Raw genomic sequence first — 18525 nt, 5'->3', positions numbered from 1 at the left:
CAGCTGGCTGGTACATTTATTTTGAACTGCAACATAATACATCATTTAAATCAAATTCTAATAACTCTGTCTGTCTGATTCTTGCAGATGCAAGTTATGTGCATGATTCAAATAAAAGACATGTACTAAATAAATCATCTGCGACTATTCTAACTTTTACAACATTGTTTTTACCATCACAGGTTTATCTAGGATGATTTTCCCACAAAACTCAATTTTCCACATATGTAAAATAATCCTCACAAAATATCAAGGCACTAAATCAAAAACATGAGGAACAAAGTCACTATTGGTCTGCATTTTGTGCAGGTGCCATTTTAGATGTAGACATCAACTAACTCTGATTAATATGCAACTACTTGTTAACTACCTCTCATTAGAGTATTAGTAGACTGTTAGGTTAGGGTTAGTAGAAAAGGTCATTAGAATGTCTTTTGGGGGACCAAATACTACTATTTGTACTAACACTAATAATAATTTAAAATAAAGTTTCATGGTTGATAAGAAATGCTTGGCAGGAGATAAATGTTTACTATGGATCTTGTCGTGCATGTCAGACCCTCTGTGTTGCACTCATTCACAGAATTCGACTTGTGTATGTGTTGTTCTTACCTGAGTCATTGTCACTGACATGTTTCTCCTCCCGTTCTTCTCTCTCCAGAGTGCTGCTGGCTGAGGATATGCTGGAGGCAGAGCAGTTATCTTTCTCATTCAGCTCCTCATTCTGCCTTTCCTTCTCACTCAGGATGGCACTCTCCTCTACATCCCTCTCTAACATCTGCTCTCTCACACACTCCTCTGTACCTGTTCCATTAGTATCTTCCTCAAAGTTTCCTTCTGGTTTTTCTTTCTTATCATCTTCCATTCCACTCAACACCATTTCCTCACAGTCTTCAGCTTCATCATCCTCAGCTTTCTCCTCTGTTTCAGGTCTCACTAGCTCAAAGTTTGCTGGAGACAGAGAGAGTGTGATGTCTGACGTTTCCACCGGTCTCTGCTCCTCCTCTGGTTTGGAGGGCGAGACCAGCACAGGCACTGAGGCAGAGGGAGGCTCTGAGAAAGGCCACACAACTGCTGCCTGCACTGGACGGCTTGCCTCAGACTCAGTTCCTGAGGAGGAAAAAAAAATTGGCTTGGTACCCATTCCAGATAGGAAGCCCAACTTCCATGGAACTAATTTTGAAACAAGGCCCTTAAAGTAAACTTGTGACAATGAATCTTCCGTCAAATAAAAATGATAAACTCATGATACCAAAAGCCTTACAAGTTATACTAACCATGTCCTGATATAAAGACCACATGAAATTGCACTTTTCGGTTCTGTGTTGACATGTATCCTTTTGAAACAGGACATTTGTGTGGGGCATATAGGAGGTTCATCCCCATTTTTAAATTGCCAATAGGTGTTAGTTATGTCAAAACCATGAGCTTACTTGCTTGTGAAGTGTTATTACTGGGAGTGGTATTCTTGTTATAGAGAGCATCTGATTGGATAACAATCAATGAAGTGCAGGATGAGTCATAAATATATGTGCAATTTCACACAAGCAAAATTAATCAATGAATGTGTCACAAAAAAAACAAAACAATTGGGAACACTTTCGATTAGGTAAGACATATTGACTACTTTTTCCCTCAATAAACTTTCAATTTGCTAATTATTAAGTGTAAGTGAGGTAGATTTTGTAGTAGTTATGTTTGGGTATAGGCTAGGGTTCAATCCAAAGTTTTACCAAAAGTTCAATTAATAAGTGGTTAATAATGACATTTAGACACAACTCTATTAATAATTTATCAAGAAAACAAAGCAGAATCAACTACTGTGCATCTCTGAGCATCTCACTGTGGCAACATTCACACTGTCAGTTTTTGGGATTGACAACCACATTTACTTACAGGTGTGAGTCTCGAAATGTCCCATTCACACAGCAACTCACAGTAGTGTCTCAAATACTGTCTGTATGAATGTGCAACAGGAGTCAAGCCCGTATTCCTTACCAGTAACCACAGTGACAGTTACCAAAGTTATATCCAAGATGGCGCTGTTAATAAAACTCAAAAGTCTTCCATTTTTTATACCACATGTGTCCAACTGAGCCACAAGTTCATCCGTCCCAAGTAAACATAGTTTGAAGATGTAAAAATAGTTTTCAAGATATTTAGATATTTTTACTGAAAAACAAGATAAAAAACTCTGATTCAGGAAGTGATGCAGTTCAGAAACTTTGCATGTATACAATGCATGCACCCCTCATCCCTCACGTGCAGTCTGCACATCCACATCCCCCTCTCCCAGTATCTGTTTTACGGTAACACACATAAAATTACCACATCTACTCCTCCACGTTCAGAAATGCAAATAAATACAGGAAATGTGAACCTGCAGGAGCATGGGGAATAACAAAACAAAATTCCACACAACCTTATCATCAACCGCTTTTTTGAATACAAAGGCAAATTACAAAAGCTGAATGCCTGAGAACTGTTAACAGTAGCAAAAATTATATGGATATATTATATAAATAGTATATAGCATACAATATATTACACTTAAATTATGTAAATACAGTGGATATAGAGTCACATTTTGTTGCTTTGCAGCCTGAAATGAAGATGGACACAGTTTTTTGTTTTATCCAGTTGTATTTACTCTGTGCAACTTACAAAATCCTAGTGAGAGATACATGTCAGAAAATAAATAAATAAACAGAATCAGTGAGTTGGAAAAAGGATCACCCCCTTGTGTCAGTATTTTGTTGAACCCCATTTTGCTTTAATTACAGCCCTTAGTCTGTTGGGATTTGGGGTTACTAACTTTCCAAATCTAGACTTTGCAATATTTGCCAACTCTTCTTTGCAGAACTGCTCAGTTTAAGTTAAATTTGATGGTGACCATTTGTGCACTGCAGCCGTCAAGTCATTCCACATATTTTCAATGGGGTTTAAGTCTGGGCTCTGATTGGGCTATGCAAGGACATTCACATTTTTCTCATTCAACCACTGTGTGCTCAGTTTTGCTGTGTGCTTTGGTTCATTTTCATGTTGGAAGTTAAACCTTCTTCCCATTTAAAACTTTCTGGTAAAGGGCAGCAAGTTCAAGAATTTGAGTTTTTTTTTGTCTCATCCATTTGTCCTTATATCCTGACAAATGTTTCAGTCCCAGCTGCAGAGAAACACCCCCATAACATGATATTAACACCTACATGCTTTCCTGTATAGGAATGGTATGGTGACCATCTGAGTCATTTTCCCAGTACGCGTCCTTGCCAGGATTTTTATTTTGCCTAAAATATCCAGATTTTGGCTGTTTGTGCTGTGCAGATCTATCAATGTATGACATTCATAAGAGCTATAGAGAGCAGAGGAGATGGTTCCTTATGCATTAAAATCACTCTCTTGGTACTTTGGTGTCATACAATGATCGGTGCACAGCGATGCTTCAAGTTGAATGAATGAACAAACACCTAACATGTACGTGTATTTGCATTGCTCTGATCGTTCTCTGTAGATCTCACCTTCTCACACGCCACGATTGGTTGATTATGTACCATACCTGCATGTTATTGGGCAAACTACTTTGGATGTTTTAGGCAATATAGAAATCCTGGCAAGGACGCGTCCTGGGAAAATGGCTCATATGGTCACCCTAAGGAATGGTATTATTTGGATAGTATTGAATTTTCACCATACACATCATCTGGTGTTGAGGCCAAATAATTACATTCTAATCAAAATGACCACAGCTAGTCACAGTTGAAAGTCAAATTGCTTTGAGTGCCATTGAGAAGGTGATTAGCTACATCTGATTGAGTTACAAGTCATTTTTCCCCCGATATGTTGGTTATATCTTTCACTTGGCTGTTATAATTTGCACTGAATAAATACAGATGGCAAAAAAAAGAAAAAAAGAAAAACAAACAACCCCCCCCAAAAAACCTGTGTTTGTATTAAATTCAGACTACAAAGGAACAAAATTTGTTTGTTTTAAAGGAGGATGATTCTTTTCTACAGTCATGGCTAAAAGTTTTGGCAGTGACATAAAGTTTGTGTTTTGCAAAGTTTGCTGCTTCAGTATTTGTATATATATATATATATATATATATATATATATATATATATATATATATATATATATATTTTTTTATTTTTATTTTTTTTATTTTTTTTATTTATGGTATACTGATAAACAATGATACACATTATACGTTTTGAAGGCTTTTACTGGCAAACAAAAAAAAAGTCAATATTTACATTGTTGAACCTTGTTCTTCATAACCTCTGCAATTCGCTCTGGCATGCTGGACATTAGATACTGGGCCAAATCCTGACTGATGGCGATCCATTCTTGCCTTAGTAGTCCACTCGCCTTTTGAGGACTGGGCACAGGTTCACTATGGGACTGAGATCCGGGGAGTTGTCTGGCCATGGATCCAACATTTCAATGTAATGATCTTCGAGCCACTTCTTTATCATGTTTGCGTTGTGACATGGTGCTCCATCATGCTGGAAAATGCATGGATCATCACCAAATTGCTCATGGATCGGTGGGAGAAGTCACTCTTACAGGACGTTTTGATACCATTCTTTATTCATGGAAGTGTTTTTGGGGCTCAGAGCACTGGCACTTGATGGACACTCTAGGACTTCCTGAGTTCTTCACTGCTGTCAAACCTCACTCCTTGAAGTTCTTGGTGATCTGGTAAATGTTTTACTCAGGTGCAATATTCTTTGTAGCAATATTTCTTGCATGTGAGGCCATTTTGATGCAAAGCGATGATGGCTGGACGTTTCTTTAGAGGTAGCCATTGCTAACAAGAACACAATGATTGGAAGCGCTTCTTTCCTCATTTTATAGCAAGCAGTCTGCTCTTACAATCCAATTAGTATGATAGTGATTAACCTGACTAGTACTCATTCACACTTTTTCACATGTGCTGCTGATATGATTAGTCAATTAATCTTAGCAGGTAATTTTGTGTCAGAATCAAAAAAAGTTTTCTTTTTCTTGTGAAAAGTAAATTTTTCTTTTATTTAAAATGCAATAATCTAGAAACAATGTGAATGAATTTTTATTGCAAAAAGCAGGGTCCTAAAATGGCTGATACTTAATAAGGCTAATTCTTCTAAACCTTAGTTCTAGTGAATAGCTTCTTACCTAGACCTCCATCCTTTTAAGTTTGAAAGTAAAAAAGGCTCCGTTTTGAGGACTATATGCCATTTTCAATGGATTGGTTGGTGTTTGCAGTTGACAATGAAAGTCCCTGTTATGTTTTTATGTTGAGAAGAAGTCCTTTTTAGTGTCTGGAGTGGCTGGGTCAGGCCTGAACTTCTTGTTGAGGGCATGTCTTATTTTTAGCAGGAGACACATTTCCTGCCTGCACCATTATCAGAGCTCTGTCCAAGCAACTGCCAAGTGAGTATGATTTAAGATATTTTAATGAAGTAGAGTTGACAAACTCATCTCAAAACAAAATTTTTGTATTGGGACATTTGGACATTTTGGGACATCTGTTGGAGTTTTCCATTATACTTGGTGAGTATTGAATTCATTAAAAAATGTTTAAATTTAATGTTTTATGGGTGGGGCATGATTCGTATGAAATAAAAAAAAGTCATATACACTAGTGTTGGGCGATATGGTCATTTTTCAAATCATCATATCATGAGCCTGTGAGATCGACGATACACAATATTATCGTGCCTGGGTGGAGCAAGAGAGAGACTCTTTGTTCTTTTCATAGCATAACTATTTGTTGTTTTAAACCAGGTGCGTGAGAGAGAGCCTATGGAATCACCAATAATCAAAAATATATACTTTAAAACATACTGATAAACTAACGTTAAATATAAAAATACTGTATTTAAAACAGCTAGTTCATATATAGTCAGACGCAACTGTCATATTGCACGTCCTGTGACAAATCTGCTACATCTGCGCATGGAAGTTATCAGTCAATGGTGAAAATCAATAGTAGATTTAATTTAAAGTCCAGCAGTTTAACACTAATATTGGACATAAACGAACACGTTAAATATAAAGTATTTAAAACGGGTAAGTTGATATATTTGGAGTAAAGTTAAATTGAACTGCTGTATCAGTCATACAGCGTTCCGGACCGTGCGCCCCATGAGACCGACGCACCGCCACAGAAACATGAATGAGATGCATTCTAACATAACTGTGGCATTAAACTCAGCTAGTGAGGGCTTGTTTAAAATATTGCACATATATAGGCCATTCAGATTACTTGTTAAAGTGCAATGAAATACCTTATATCTGCAGACAATGTAGGTCTGTTTGTGGAAGAAGACTTTGTAATGGCCGAAAATATGTATTTTGCATGCATCACATTATAGTGTGGAGTGCATGAAAATAATAACAAGGCGGCAGAGCGAACTTATCATCCATAGTGGTTCTCACGTAGTCCTTTACGCCATCACCACAAAGTGAGTGTTATAAGTTCAGTCTTTAAGAGAAGAACTACGTGAGATTCACTATGGATGATAAGTTCGCTCTGCTGCCTTGTTATTATTTTGTCTTTACTTAATTTGTAACGCCAAGAAAGAGTTAATCTCTCATGTATGAGAAGAGCGTGTTGTCGTGTACCAGCCATTAAATGTGTGGGACACCAACTCCTCGTTTTCTATCTCTTTCATTTCATGGATTTAACAAGTTAGGGTTAGGGTTAGGGACTACAGGCTCTAATCCTCCTGTGCTCGCACGCGCGCTGTGTGTGTGTGTGAAATGCGGTGCTGAAGTGAAATAGCTGGGCAGTTTGATAGCCGAATTATAATAAGCCGCCTAATAAAAATAAAATGAATAGTTATTATTATTAAATTCTAATACATTAATAGGAAAATTTGCCTAATATCGTCTTGATTATCGACAGAGAAATCTACTTATGTTGATATCTCTGACTATATATATATATATATATATATATATATATATATATATATATATATGTATATATATATATATATATATATATATATATATATATGTATATATATATATATATATATATATATATATATATATATATATATATACACTCACCTAAAGGATTATTAGGAACACCATACTAATGCTGTGTTTGACCCCCTTTCACCTACAGAACTGCCTTAATTCTATGTGGCATTGATTCAACAAGGTGCTGAAAGCATTCTTTAGAAATGTTGGCCCATATTGATAGGATAGCATCTTGCAGTTGATGGAGATTTGTGGGATGCACATCCAGGGCACGAAGCTCTCGTTCCAACATATCCCAAAGATGCTCTATTGGGTTGAGATCTGGTGACTGTGGGGGCGATTTTAGTACAGTGAACTCATTGTCATGTTCAAGAAACCAATTTGAAATGATTCTAGCTTTGTGTCATGGTGCATTATCCTGCTGGAAGTAGCCATCAGAGGATGAGTACATGGTGGTCATAAAGGGATGGACATGGTCAGAAACAATGCTCAGGTAGGCCGTGGCATTTAAACGATGCCCAATTGGCACTAAGGGGCCTAAAGTGTGCCAAGAAACATCCCCCACACCATTACACCACCAATACCAGCCTGCACAGTGGTAACAAGGCATGATGGATCCATGTTCTCATTCTGTTTACACCAAATTCGGACTCTACCATCTGAATGTCTAAACAGAAATCGAGACTCATCAGACCTGGCAACATTTTTCCAGTCTTCAACTGTCCAATTTTGGTGAGCTCGTGCAAATTGTAGCCTCTTTTTCCTATTTGTAGTGGAGATGAGTGGTACCCAGTGGGGTCTTCTGCTGTTGTAGCCCATCCGCCTCAAGGTTGTGCGTGTTGTGGCTTCATAAATGCTTTGCTGGATACCTCGGTTGTAACGAGTGGTTATTTCAGTCAAAGTTTCTCTTCGATCAGCTTGAATCAGTTGGCCAATTCTCCTCTGACCTCTAGCATCAACAAGACATTCTCGCCCACAGGACTGCCGCATACTGGATGTTTTTCCCTTTTCACACCACTCTTTGTAAACCCTAGAAATGGTTGTGTGTGAAAATCCCAGTAACTGAGCAGATTGTGAAATACTTAGACCGTTACGTCTGGCACCAACAACAATGCCACGCTCAAAATTGCTTAAATCACCTTTCTTTCCCATTCTGACATCCAGTTTGGAGTTCAGGAGATTGTCTTGACCAGGACCACATCCCTAAATGCATTAAAGCAACTGCCATGTGATTGGTTGATTAGATAAATGCATTAATGAGAAATTGAACAGATGTTCCTAATAATCCTTTAGGTGAGTGTGTATATATATATATATATATATATATATATATATATATATATATATATATATATATATATATATATATATATATATATATATATATATATATATATATATAAAATGGGGCTAATGAGGGAAAGCTGCAATTAATCAAATCAGAACAGAACTAAACAGGGCAGGAGAAAAGAAACAGAAACAAAACACAGAAGTCCATTACAACTGGTAGAGTTACAAACCAGTGCCTTTAACCACCCCAAATCTCCATGGAAAATAACTACTTTACTTTTAAACTAATTTATTTTTAAGTGTCCTAATTTTATAAAAAACGTTTTAATTGACAAATCAGGCATATCACACATATTTACATATTGAATTACATATATTTTGCCAGTGGCCAATTCTAAGAAATATGGAGTATTTCTTGCTCGAGACTTGCTCGGGAAGAATGTCTTCAGAGAAGTGTTTTTGGTTGTAAGGGAATGATAACTTTGTTCAGCTTCCTAGAGAATCCAGCACTATGTAAACAGTGGATACAGTTTGATTTTCCAGGGCAGCAATGCAGTTTCACAAGTGTGTTTGTTGATGAACGTTTAATAAACAAGGCCAAGTTCGACGCTGAATTTGCACATCATTTTAAACTGAAAGATGGAGTGGTCCAAGCTATAAAAGATCCCGGTCATGATTCAGAACTGCAGACAGTAAGTGAATCGGCATCAAATGTCGGTATTGTTGGCATTTGGCGCTCAAGTGTTTGTCACTCTTTAGCTCCACCCACGGTATAGTTCACCAAAAATTACAATTCTGTCATCATTTATTGATCCTTATGTCAGTACAAATCTGTATGATTTCTATAAGCTTATTATTATTATTATTATTATTTTGTCCACTCAATAAAAGTCAATAGGGTCTAATGTTGTTATAGAGAACAGTTAAAACATTCTTCAAAATATCTTCTTTTGTGTTCAACAGAAGATCGTAATTCATTCAAATTCATGGGTTTGAATTTGGGTTTGAGTTATGGGTTTGAATAAAAGCAATAAGTAAATTATGCAAATTTCATTTTTTGTTATTATTACTTAAAAAAAATGAAAAGGACTTATATTTTTCCCTTTACACAATTCAAATTGTACACTTCCTAGGAGCTGCCACTGAGATGAATGGGAATGCACACAGAAAACTAAAATCAAGACTAACGTGCAACTAAAAAAAATTAATCATCTTCTTAAGCCAGTCATAAACTCCACAGTGAGACTGAATGATTGACCAGGCTCCAGTCGTTCAGCCCGTTCATACCAACTACAGACCCTTAGATTCAGATGTGGATGACCACTGACCCAATTTCTGAAATGGTGGTTAATATTTGAGGCCAATAAACCCAAAAACTTTTTTCCTAATGGCTGACTGCCCCAGTGGCTTTACATTGTTTTCTTTACAAAACAATTGTGTGGTAACGGCTCGATTCCACACTTTGGAGGAAAAATATAGACCAGATTTTTTTCCAGAAATGCCACACTATATTACTGTACATATTACAGAGGATTCTCACCTCGTGTTGGATTTAGAACAGAGCATTTATCCTCTTGAGCCTCGGCAGTCAAAGGGGTGGCAGAACGAGACAATGAACTGCTGGAGGTTCGTGAACTCAGGCTGAGGGTGATTTCTGTTCGCCCCCGTGTTGTCGATCTTGGCCGTTCCCTTTTGTTTTCCTCTGCTGCCAGCTGCTCCAATTGCTTATATCTGCACACATCAAATAAAACAATAAAAGTCACTAAAAACATTATATATCAGGGCAATTACGCAATGCTTATTTTCATGTCTGAATTCAAAAAGAATATGTACTGTAACAATGTTGTTCTTATTGTAAAAATGTAACATATCCATAAAATTACTTGAATAAACCTCTTTTATGATGAGTATGTTTTTAAATTCTGAATTAAAATTCATTTTGGTATATTTTGGGGACATAAAAGGTAATACAACTGTCCTGATAATATTTGGGAAGTCGGGAAGTCGTAGCCTAATGGTTAGAGAGTCGGACTTGCAATCGAAGGGTTGTGAGTTTGAGTCTCGGGCCGGCAGGAATTGTGGGTGGGGGGAGTGCATGTACAGTGCTCTCTCCACCCTCAATACCACGACTTAGGTGCTCTTGAGCAAGGCATCGAACCCCCAACTGCTCCCCGGGTGCTGCAGCATAAATGGCTGCCCACTGCTCTGGGTGTGTGTTCACAGTCTGTGTGTGTTCACTGCTCTGTGTGTGTGCATTTCGGATGGGTTAAATGCAGAGCACGAATTCTGAGTATGGGTCACCATACTTGGCTGAATGTCACGTCACTTTTGGGCAGGGGAACTGTACTTGTACTTATGTACTATAGGTTGCTTTATATACAAATCACAATGTTTGCTATTCTGAAGGTTGAATGCCTGAAACAGCTTGTGGACTGATGAATAAAACAGAGACACTTTCAGTGCATTCAGCATGCAAGAGAATATTGATTTCTAGTGTGTGCATAAACAAACTTCACTTCCAAATTCACTTCTACACCAAATCCTCCCATTATGTTTTCTATAACTCTCCCTTAACAGGTGTCAAGACAGATGATGTCCTCCTGTTTCATCAACCCTAAAAATATGACCCAGTTTTAATATAAAATTTTTACTAAAATCAAGAACCAGATGCTTCATAACTATACATTTCCTTTCTATCACCTGAAGTTAGCTTATCCTTTAATTCCATAACATCAATACATTACACTATAAGGTTCACATCAAATTGAAGAAAAAAAGATTGGAAGACCGTGATTTTCGATAAGATCTTGAATAAATGCAAAGACATTGAGCCGCTTCACTTGCCAGGAAGCATGTTTTTAACATTTACTGTAAATGCAAAAAGCCCATGTCTAAAGTCAATTACACACCTTGTCCTGTTGTCTTTCAAGGTCTTAATCTACAGCAGGCATAAAGGGGCCCTGACGCACATATCACCTGCAGCAGGCGCTGACACACTTCCCATCTGCTGCACAGTCTAATAAATGTTTTCCAGGTGTATTACTATCGTTGTGCTGATAATTGATATTAAACACGGCTCAAAGCTTTAAGACATAACTGCATTGGGCTGATAAAAATAATCTGTGATACTGTATGAGCAATAAATGTTTAATATAATTAATTATAAAGAAAGCAGAAATATTTTCTGTCCATTATTACAGTGTCAGAAACATAAGGATCCTTTCTATTTATTAAAACAACCTGAAAAATTAAAAAATTGTATTGATAATAATAATAAATGTTTTTGAGCAGCAAATCAGCATATTATAATGATATTCGAAGAATCAGACTGGAATAATATCTGCTGAAAAATTTAATTATTATTTTTATTCTAAAATTATTATTCTGAATTCTAATAATATTTTACCGTTTTACTGTTTTTAACTGTAAAAAAACAACAACATAAAACTTGAAATATTATTTACCCTAAACTTTTATATTATATTATATTATATTATATTATATTATATTATATTATATTATATTATATTATATTATATTATATTATATTATATTATATTATATTATATTATATTATATTATATTATGCTCTAATAGTGAAAGTCATTCTGGAATGTACCTTTCTTCTCGAGCTTGTCTGACCTCTTCTCTCTTGTCCTCATAATGCCGACTGCAATAAAGAGAATCAACATGAGCACACATGTAAAAAGTGAAAAAGAATGCCTTTTATATGTCTACCAAAGACATTTGGAGCTATAATGTTTATTGTTCGTCAAGTAGTAACCATTCAAGTTGGTGTTCTGAATTATTTTTACACAACAGTAGAGGCTGACTAAAAGACTTGGTATGTGGACTGACAAGCATACAGAGAGAATAAGCATTTGGCTTCCTGCAGCCCACCCTGATTATTCACTGTCTGGTCTGAATGCTGTTTTCCTTTAAATGACCATAATAAGAAGCAATAACTTGTCCAGTTAGGAAAACTCCTAGATCTCTGATAAAATTTGGATGTAGGACTGCTGGACAGAATGTTTCTCATGGCCATCTCCAACATGTGAAATACTAGATGACGTTGGAAGTGCTGATGTTTTTGTCATATTCATTAAATAATGTAGCCCTGGGTGAAAACACACTACATCAAAATGAAATGGTGAGAAAGTCCACAAACTTGAAACGGCTTCTCTCCTCTCTTTCAATGCGCTGAAGTCTCTCCTCTCTCTCCAGGCGCCTCCGCTCACGTTCAGCATTGAGAGACTCCTGGTGCTGCCTGTAGGAGGAGGTTAACAATCCACCAAGAGTAGACCTGGAGGACCAGAGAAACCAAAGAGTAACAGAATTTCAGAACAACAATACAGCAATATAGCAAGAATTATACTCTTGGGCATTTGATGAGTTAAATATACTGCTTTAACATCGCCCTGATGAACGACAATGTAATGCTGATATGAGGAGGTTATCCAATCATAGTAGAGAGCAGCTTTCAAATATTTTTTTGAATATTCCCTGATGTTATTTTTATAATCATATCATATAAAACATTTTAGCCTCAGCACTGTTACATTTGAAGACCCCTATGCAGAACAGAGTCATATACACATCGAAGAAGAACAGATGCTTACCTGTCGGGCTTACTGTCTGCAGGTGTTCCTCCTGAGGGGCCGAAGCGGTTATAGGGTGTGGAGGGGGCACTGGACACCCCAGATGACCTGCCAGGATACGTACCTGCGTAGCCATTGCTAAAGGAAGGACAAAAGAGAATTTAATTAAAAGTTCAGCCATATAGCCAATTTGATCTGTAGGATTTTTTGTCCTGAAGTTTTCTCTTAACAACATGAGGCTAAAATGTCGAATTTATCCAAGAGAACTAATGGCCATCTTTTCCATTCACTTCATTTATCACACTTATCATCAGATAGTACGTACACACAGCCAAAGTGGGGGTGAAGTTCTGATTCCAAATGATGTCATGTATTTCCTCCATCAGGACCGTAACAGACATTTTGAAGAGGTCAATGTGAAGCCTCACTTGACTTCCCAAACAGCCAAGGACACACAGACACACACAGGTGCTCTGCTAAATCCAGCTTTCACATGAATGAGTGACAAAATAAACTCTTCTCCCCAAATAAAACAGCTTACCAGTTCAGATCACTGACTGCAGATGTACGCGATATGACCTTGCATCAGAAGATATGATTCAAGACACGCAGGGGATTGTTTCTCTGTGCATTCCCACATCTTCATTAAAAGAGGTCAGTGACATGCTGTCATTTGCTCCCTACTCTTGCCTCTATGTTTGAGTCTGCCGTGATTCATTACACATATTATCAGAGTAAGAACTTAGAGCTGGGAATGAATCCTGGCTTTCTACCAATGAAACAAACAGACACTGTTTGAAATTCCAAATAGTTCCAGCACCAACACACATTAAAGTGTTCTGAATACTTTTGGCTTGCCAAATGAAAACCTGCTCTATAGAAGTTTAACCACAGTAAATGGCTTCAATAAATTGTAAATTAAATTAAATTAAATTAAATTAAATTAAATTAAATTAAATTAAATTAAATTAAATTAAATTAAATTAAATTCACTAACATATTTAATTTGTTCTTGTAATTGATTACTTAAAATATGTTAATATTATAATATATATTATAATACAATATTTCAAATATTTTTTTTATTTAGACACCAAGAGACGATCAAGAAAAGATGGGATGAAGAAGTTAGAAAATGACACAAGCCAGACTTGAACCCACATGACCTTTTCCTTTTAAACTCTGCACCAAAGTTCACAAACTTACTTTATTTCCAACTTGTACCCTTACCTGCCACATGAACCACATGATGTGTTTGAGTATCTAACATCTGACAAACTGCACAGAAGAGACAGAAAATGAAAAGAAGTTAGTAATCGACACATAATTACATAAAAGATTAGTCTGACTGACAGCAGGTACAGAAAAAGGGGACCGAGGGACAAGTGCAGTCGAGAGACGAGTACAGTGATAGAAAGTGAATCAAAGCACTATATGTTTATTAATAATAATAAAAAAAATAGTCAGCAAGGACAGCAGAAGGGGAAATAAAAATAATTTTCACATTTAAGAGCCCAACAATAATAATACTAATAAGAATATGTCAGTGGTTTAAAATCCACTACAATATATTAGCACCTTTTGCAAGAAAAAAACGACAGAATACATGGCAAGTTTATATGCTTTTTTGGTGTAGTTACAACACCTACCAGCAGGGGCAAACTGGACCATGCTAACCAATCAAATCTTGACTCCTTGCTTGCCATTTCAATCTGTGGCAGTTAAGTTGTCTGTGTCATCAATAGTTGCCCAGTTTTCCCTGAAGAGAAAATTTCGATGTCATGTTGATTTTAATAGTGTACTTTGTATTTAGCTTAAGACTTCAGACTTAGGTTTTTAAATATTATAGAGTCCACGTTTGCATAGAGTCAGCTGACTAAAAAAAGAACTGTCTTTGATCCACTTTATAATCCAGATGGGTTCCTCAAGCTGCCACAGTCTTAATGTCAAGCAAACATGCACATGACATTGCAAAGCATTTTCAGCTTTATTCTCATGAAATGTGGGCCCTTCAGGCACTGTCCAGGGTGAAATACAATTGCCCTTTTATATATGACTTAATTTACAGCCTTCTCCTGGCTCTGTAGTGGTACAATGCAACAATGAAAGGCAGATGAGCTGTAAATTTCAGTAAAAGTTAGCATCCTTTGGGGAGTGTCTTGCACTACAGTGGCTGGTTCAAGGGAAAAAGTCTTTTTGTTTATAATATCACATATTAAGGAAGCAACATAAAGCCCATAGAGTATAATGATTTATCAGGCTCTGATCATACTGTTATCCATTTCTTCTTTTATTGGTCTGAGGATTTGACATATAAAACAGAATAAGCCACATATTGCATATGACCATAAGTTAAGACACAGCAAGCGTAGCAATTTTTATGAGGGTCCAATTTTTGGAAGATACAGGACGTTTTACAGTGTTCTCTTTGAAACGGGTATAAAGGGATTGGGTGATGATCCACCGGGTGAGGGTCTGACTCTTTTCAGAGGTGGGCTTGATGGAACAGACAAAACAATACACCCTCGCCATTCACAGGAGATCAAGAGATCATGCGAATCCCATGCCACACTTCCTTCCTACTAGAGGATGAAAGTTCCATGAATACTGTGGTCATAGTGTTTGTGAGAGTTGAATTAATAAAATCAGACATGGGTTTCCTACGATCATTTATCAGGGATCTCATAGCTTGACATACAGTATGTGGGAATGAAAGTCATTCTCTGGATTTGACATACAACTTTAAATGGCTCTATTCCAAACTTTACTGTCTAAATAGGTGGCTAATAGAACTTGACTTGAAATACTTTACATAGGCACCAACCCCAGACACTCACACACACCCAACAAGCAGCACTCCTCAAGTGAACTACACTTCACACACCTGATTCCAATAGAGTTTCATAGCTCATTACATTGATAACAAATCATCTTTTGTGTCAGGAACACAGAATCATTGCCTATGATCCATAACTAAGCTGTCTACTTAGGCAGCTTACTAATTTGGAACAGAGCCCACCTGCACACGCATGGAAATTGTTCTGTGAGTGGCGAGAATCTACTGCATCTATCTGCACTACCTGCAGTGCTTTGCTGGGTCTCGACCCTGCGGAGTGCCCATAGACACCTCATCCAAATCCACTGGGCAAGTAGGAAGAAGGGTGGAAGAGAGCAGTGGAAGGACAGGGGACAGGGGGACTTCGCTTGGGGAGGTGGAGGCTGAGGAGGTGACAGAAGAAACCCGGAATGGGAGGGCCCCCAAGGACCTGACCGAAGCCCAAGAAGAAAGTCTGGGTGATATCGGGGGGCCAAAATCTGGAGGTAAAAGGAGAGGAGGACACTGGGGCCTTGCGGATAACCTTAACCCCAGACCTGTCCTGGAGGTTTTCCTAATTGTCTGTATAAGCGGCATTAGGAATGAAGTTGACCATGCACTTTAAAGGCAAACACAAGCTAGAAGCTTCATCTACTGTTGATGGCCTCCAGCTACGAACAACAGAATAAAAGCAGAAGATCTAGTAAATGATGGTGAACACTATGAAATGTTGGGAAACATTTATGTTAGTCAAGTCGGAGAAAGAGACAGCATCAAAAAATGGATAAGAAACTACAATCTGGCATCTAGCTCTAAGACTGAAATCCGATCCTGCTGAAATACCTTTCGGATGCCTGTCTATAGAGCTCTGTTTTCTGAAGCTCCTCATTCTTCTCCTCCTCTTCCTCATCTCTTTGGTGTAAAGAAGGGATTGAGGGTTGTAAAGAGGGATGAACAAAAGAAGGAAAGGAAGAGCAGAAATGAAAGGAGAGGACAAGAACCACATGCTTTGACGGCAAACAATATAACAGAGGTGATCACAATACAAAACCTTTATGAAAAGTCATGTTATGTTATTTGGTCAAAGTTAAAGGAAATCACCACCGTTTTTCCATATTCCACTATGTTCATCCCTCAACTTAGATGAGTTGATATGTACCTCTCCCACTGTAGCGCGCGGCGCCACTATGCTAGCGTTTAGCTTAGCACCATTCATTCCTTAGGATCTAAACAGGGATGAATTTAGAAGCCACCAAACACTTCCATGTTTTTCCTATTTAATGACGGTTACATGAGTAGTTACACGAGTAAGTACTGTATGGTTACACAAAATAAAATGTGGCGATTTTCTAAGCGGATAAAAATGATAACTATAATGTATGGCGTTAGAGTACTTCACAGCACTTCGACCTCGGCACACTTCAAAACTCCCCCTCTCCCTCTAACTTTCGTCAATACAACCAACGTGAGGAGTTTTCAGGAGTGATGATACTACTGCACCGAGGTCGAAGTGCTGTGAAGTGCTCTTCCGCCATACATTATAGTTACAAGTCCTGTAACGGTCTTTAAATAGGGAAAACATGGAAGTATTTGTGTGGATCCTAAGGAATGAATGGTGCTAAGCTAAAAGCTGTGATTGAGCGCACGCTCTGAGACAGGAGAGGTATGTATCAACTCGTCATGATTTGAGGGAAGAACATAGTGGAATATGGAAAAAAGGTGGCATTTTCCTTTAATGTCACACCAGTACAATATGTAGGAAACCATTGCGAATGATGCTGCCTTTAAAGTACGCTCAGAATAATCATAAATACAAGTTTCCTAGCCTCTTCCTTGCCTCTCAATTCGTATTCATGACTGCGCAACTCAAGATATTTTTCCCCCTTTTTCCCCTCATACTGTATCTATATTGCTTTCTCTTGCCATTACAGTTAAGTAAAACACATATTGTATCTATTTTACACAATGAATATAGCCATTATTATTATGGAAATTATCAAGTTTATGGAAAAATCAGCAAGCTGATTATCTAGATTCTACAAGTAACATTTTGTAACGATATCAACCTTCATATTCATCCGGAAGAAGGAGGCGGGAACCGGCGGACAATCAAAAACATTTTAATAACAAAATAAACACAAAACAGCGCACCAGCCCCTCACGGACGACTGGTGCGCATAAAATAAAAACCACAACACAACTAAAAGCCCAGGCCTGGTCCTCTCTCGTCCTTCACTGTCGTCGCTCCAGTTTTATATCCTTCCATCTCCTCCATGGGCCTCGAGACCGGTGGGACGAACAGGTGCAGTTCATCTCCAATCACTCCCCCGGCCTCGCTCCCATGTCCCTCGGCCCCGCCCCACTCGTCACATACCCCCATCGCCCCTCGCAGGCCGGGGGGTACTCCCGAGACTGCGCTCTACTCCCCCCCCCCCCTCCCTCCGGGGGGGCCGCTCCCGGGGACCTGCGGGAACCTGGGGGTAGGACAGGCGAGGCGAGAGAAAAGGAGATGGAAGGAGGAGCGACAGAGACGAGAGAGGGGAGAGAGGAAAAAAAAAAAAAAAAAAATTCCGGTTCCCAGACGCACCGCTGCTCGGCCCTCCACCAGCTGGGTGATCTCCTCCGCGGTGCCTGGCGGTGGCACTGGACGGCCCTCGGCGGACGGCACGACACTCCTCCGCCGCCCGGTGGACGGCGACGGCTCCTCCGGTTTTGGGCAGCCGGCAGGAGTCCCCCGTTCCCTGCTCCTCCGGATACCTTCACGGAGGCAGCAGGCTCCGGCCCCCTGGCGAACGGCGCCGACTCCTCCGCTCCCTCACGGACGACTGGTGCGCATAAAATAAAAACCA

The 18525-nt window shown here is 38.5% G+C and overlaps 1 protein-coding gene across 2 annotated transcripts in view; it reads right to left on the bottom strand.

Moving 5' to 3' along the window:
* The window catches only part of LOC132102859 (FH1/FH2 domain-containing protein 3-like), a 233467-nt gene that overhangs the window by 12525 nt on the left and 202417 nt on the right, over positions 1-18525 (bottom strand). Inside the window, exons 11-16 of one of the 2 annotated variants that reach the window (XM_059507550.1) lie at positions 16520-16588; positions 12883-12999; positions 12432-12566; positions 11883-11933; positions 9804-9994; positions 613-1110 (exon numbers count right to left, since the gene is read on the bottom strand). In XM_059507550.1, coding sequence (XP_059363533.1) covers positions 613-1110; positions 9804-9994; positions 11883-11933; positions 12432-12566; positions 12883-12999; positions 16520-16588 — 1061 coding nt within the window. The remainder of the gene's footprint in view (positions 1-612; positions 1111-9803; positions 9995-11882; positions 11934-12431; positions 12567-12882; positions 13000-16519; positions 16589-18525) is intronic. The other variant, XM_059507551.1, reaches the window with a different exon arrangement.

This window comes from Carassius carassius, chromosome 24 (assembly GCF_963082965.1).
Source record: "Carassius carassius chromosome 24, fCarCar2.1, whole genome shotgun sequence".
NCBI classification, from domain to species: Eukaryota; Metazoa; Chordata; class Actinopteri; order Cypriniformes; family Cyprinidae; genus Carassius; species Carassius carassius.
The sequence above is the reverse complement of the archived record's forward strand: the minus strand, read 5'-3'. Positions and strand labels throughout refer to the sequence as shown.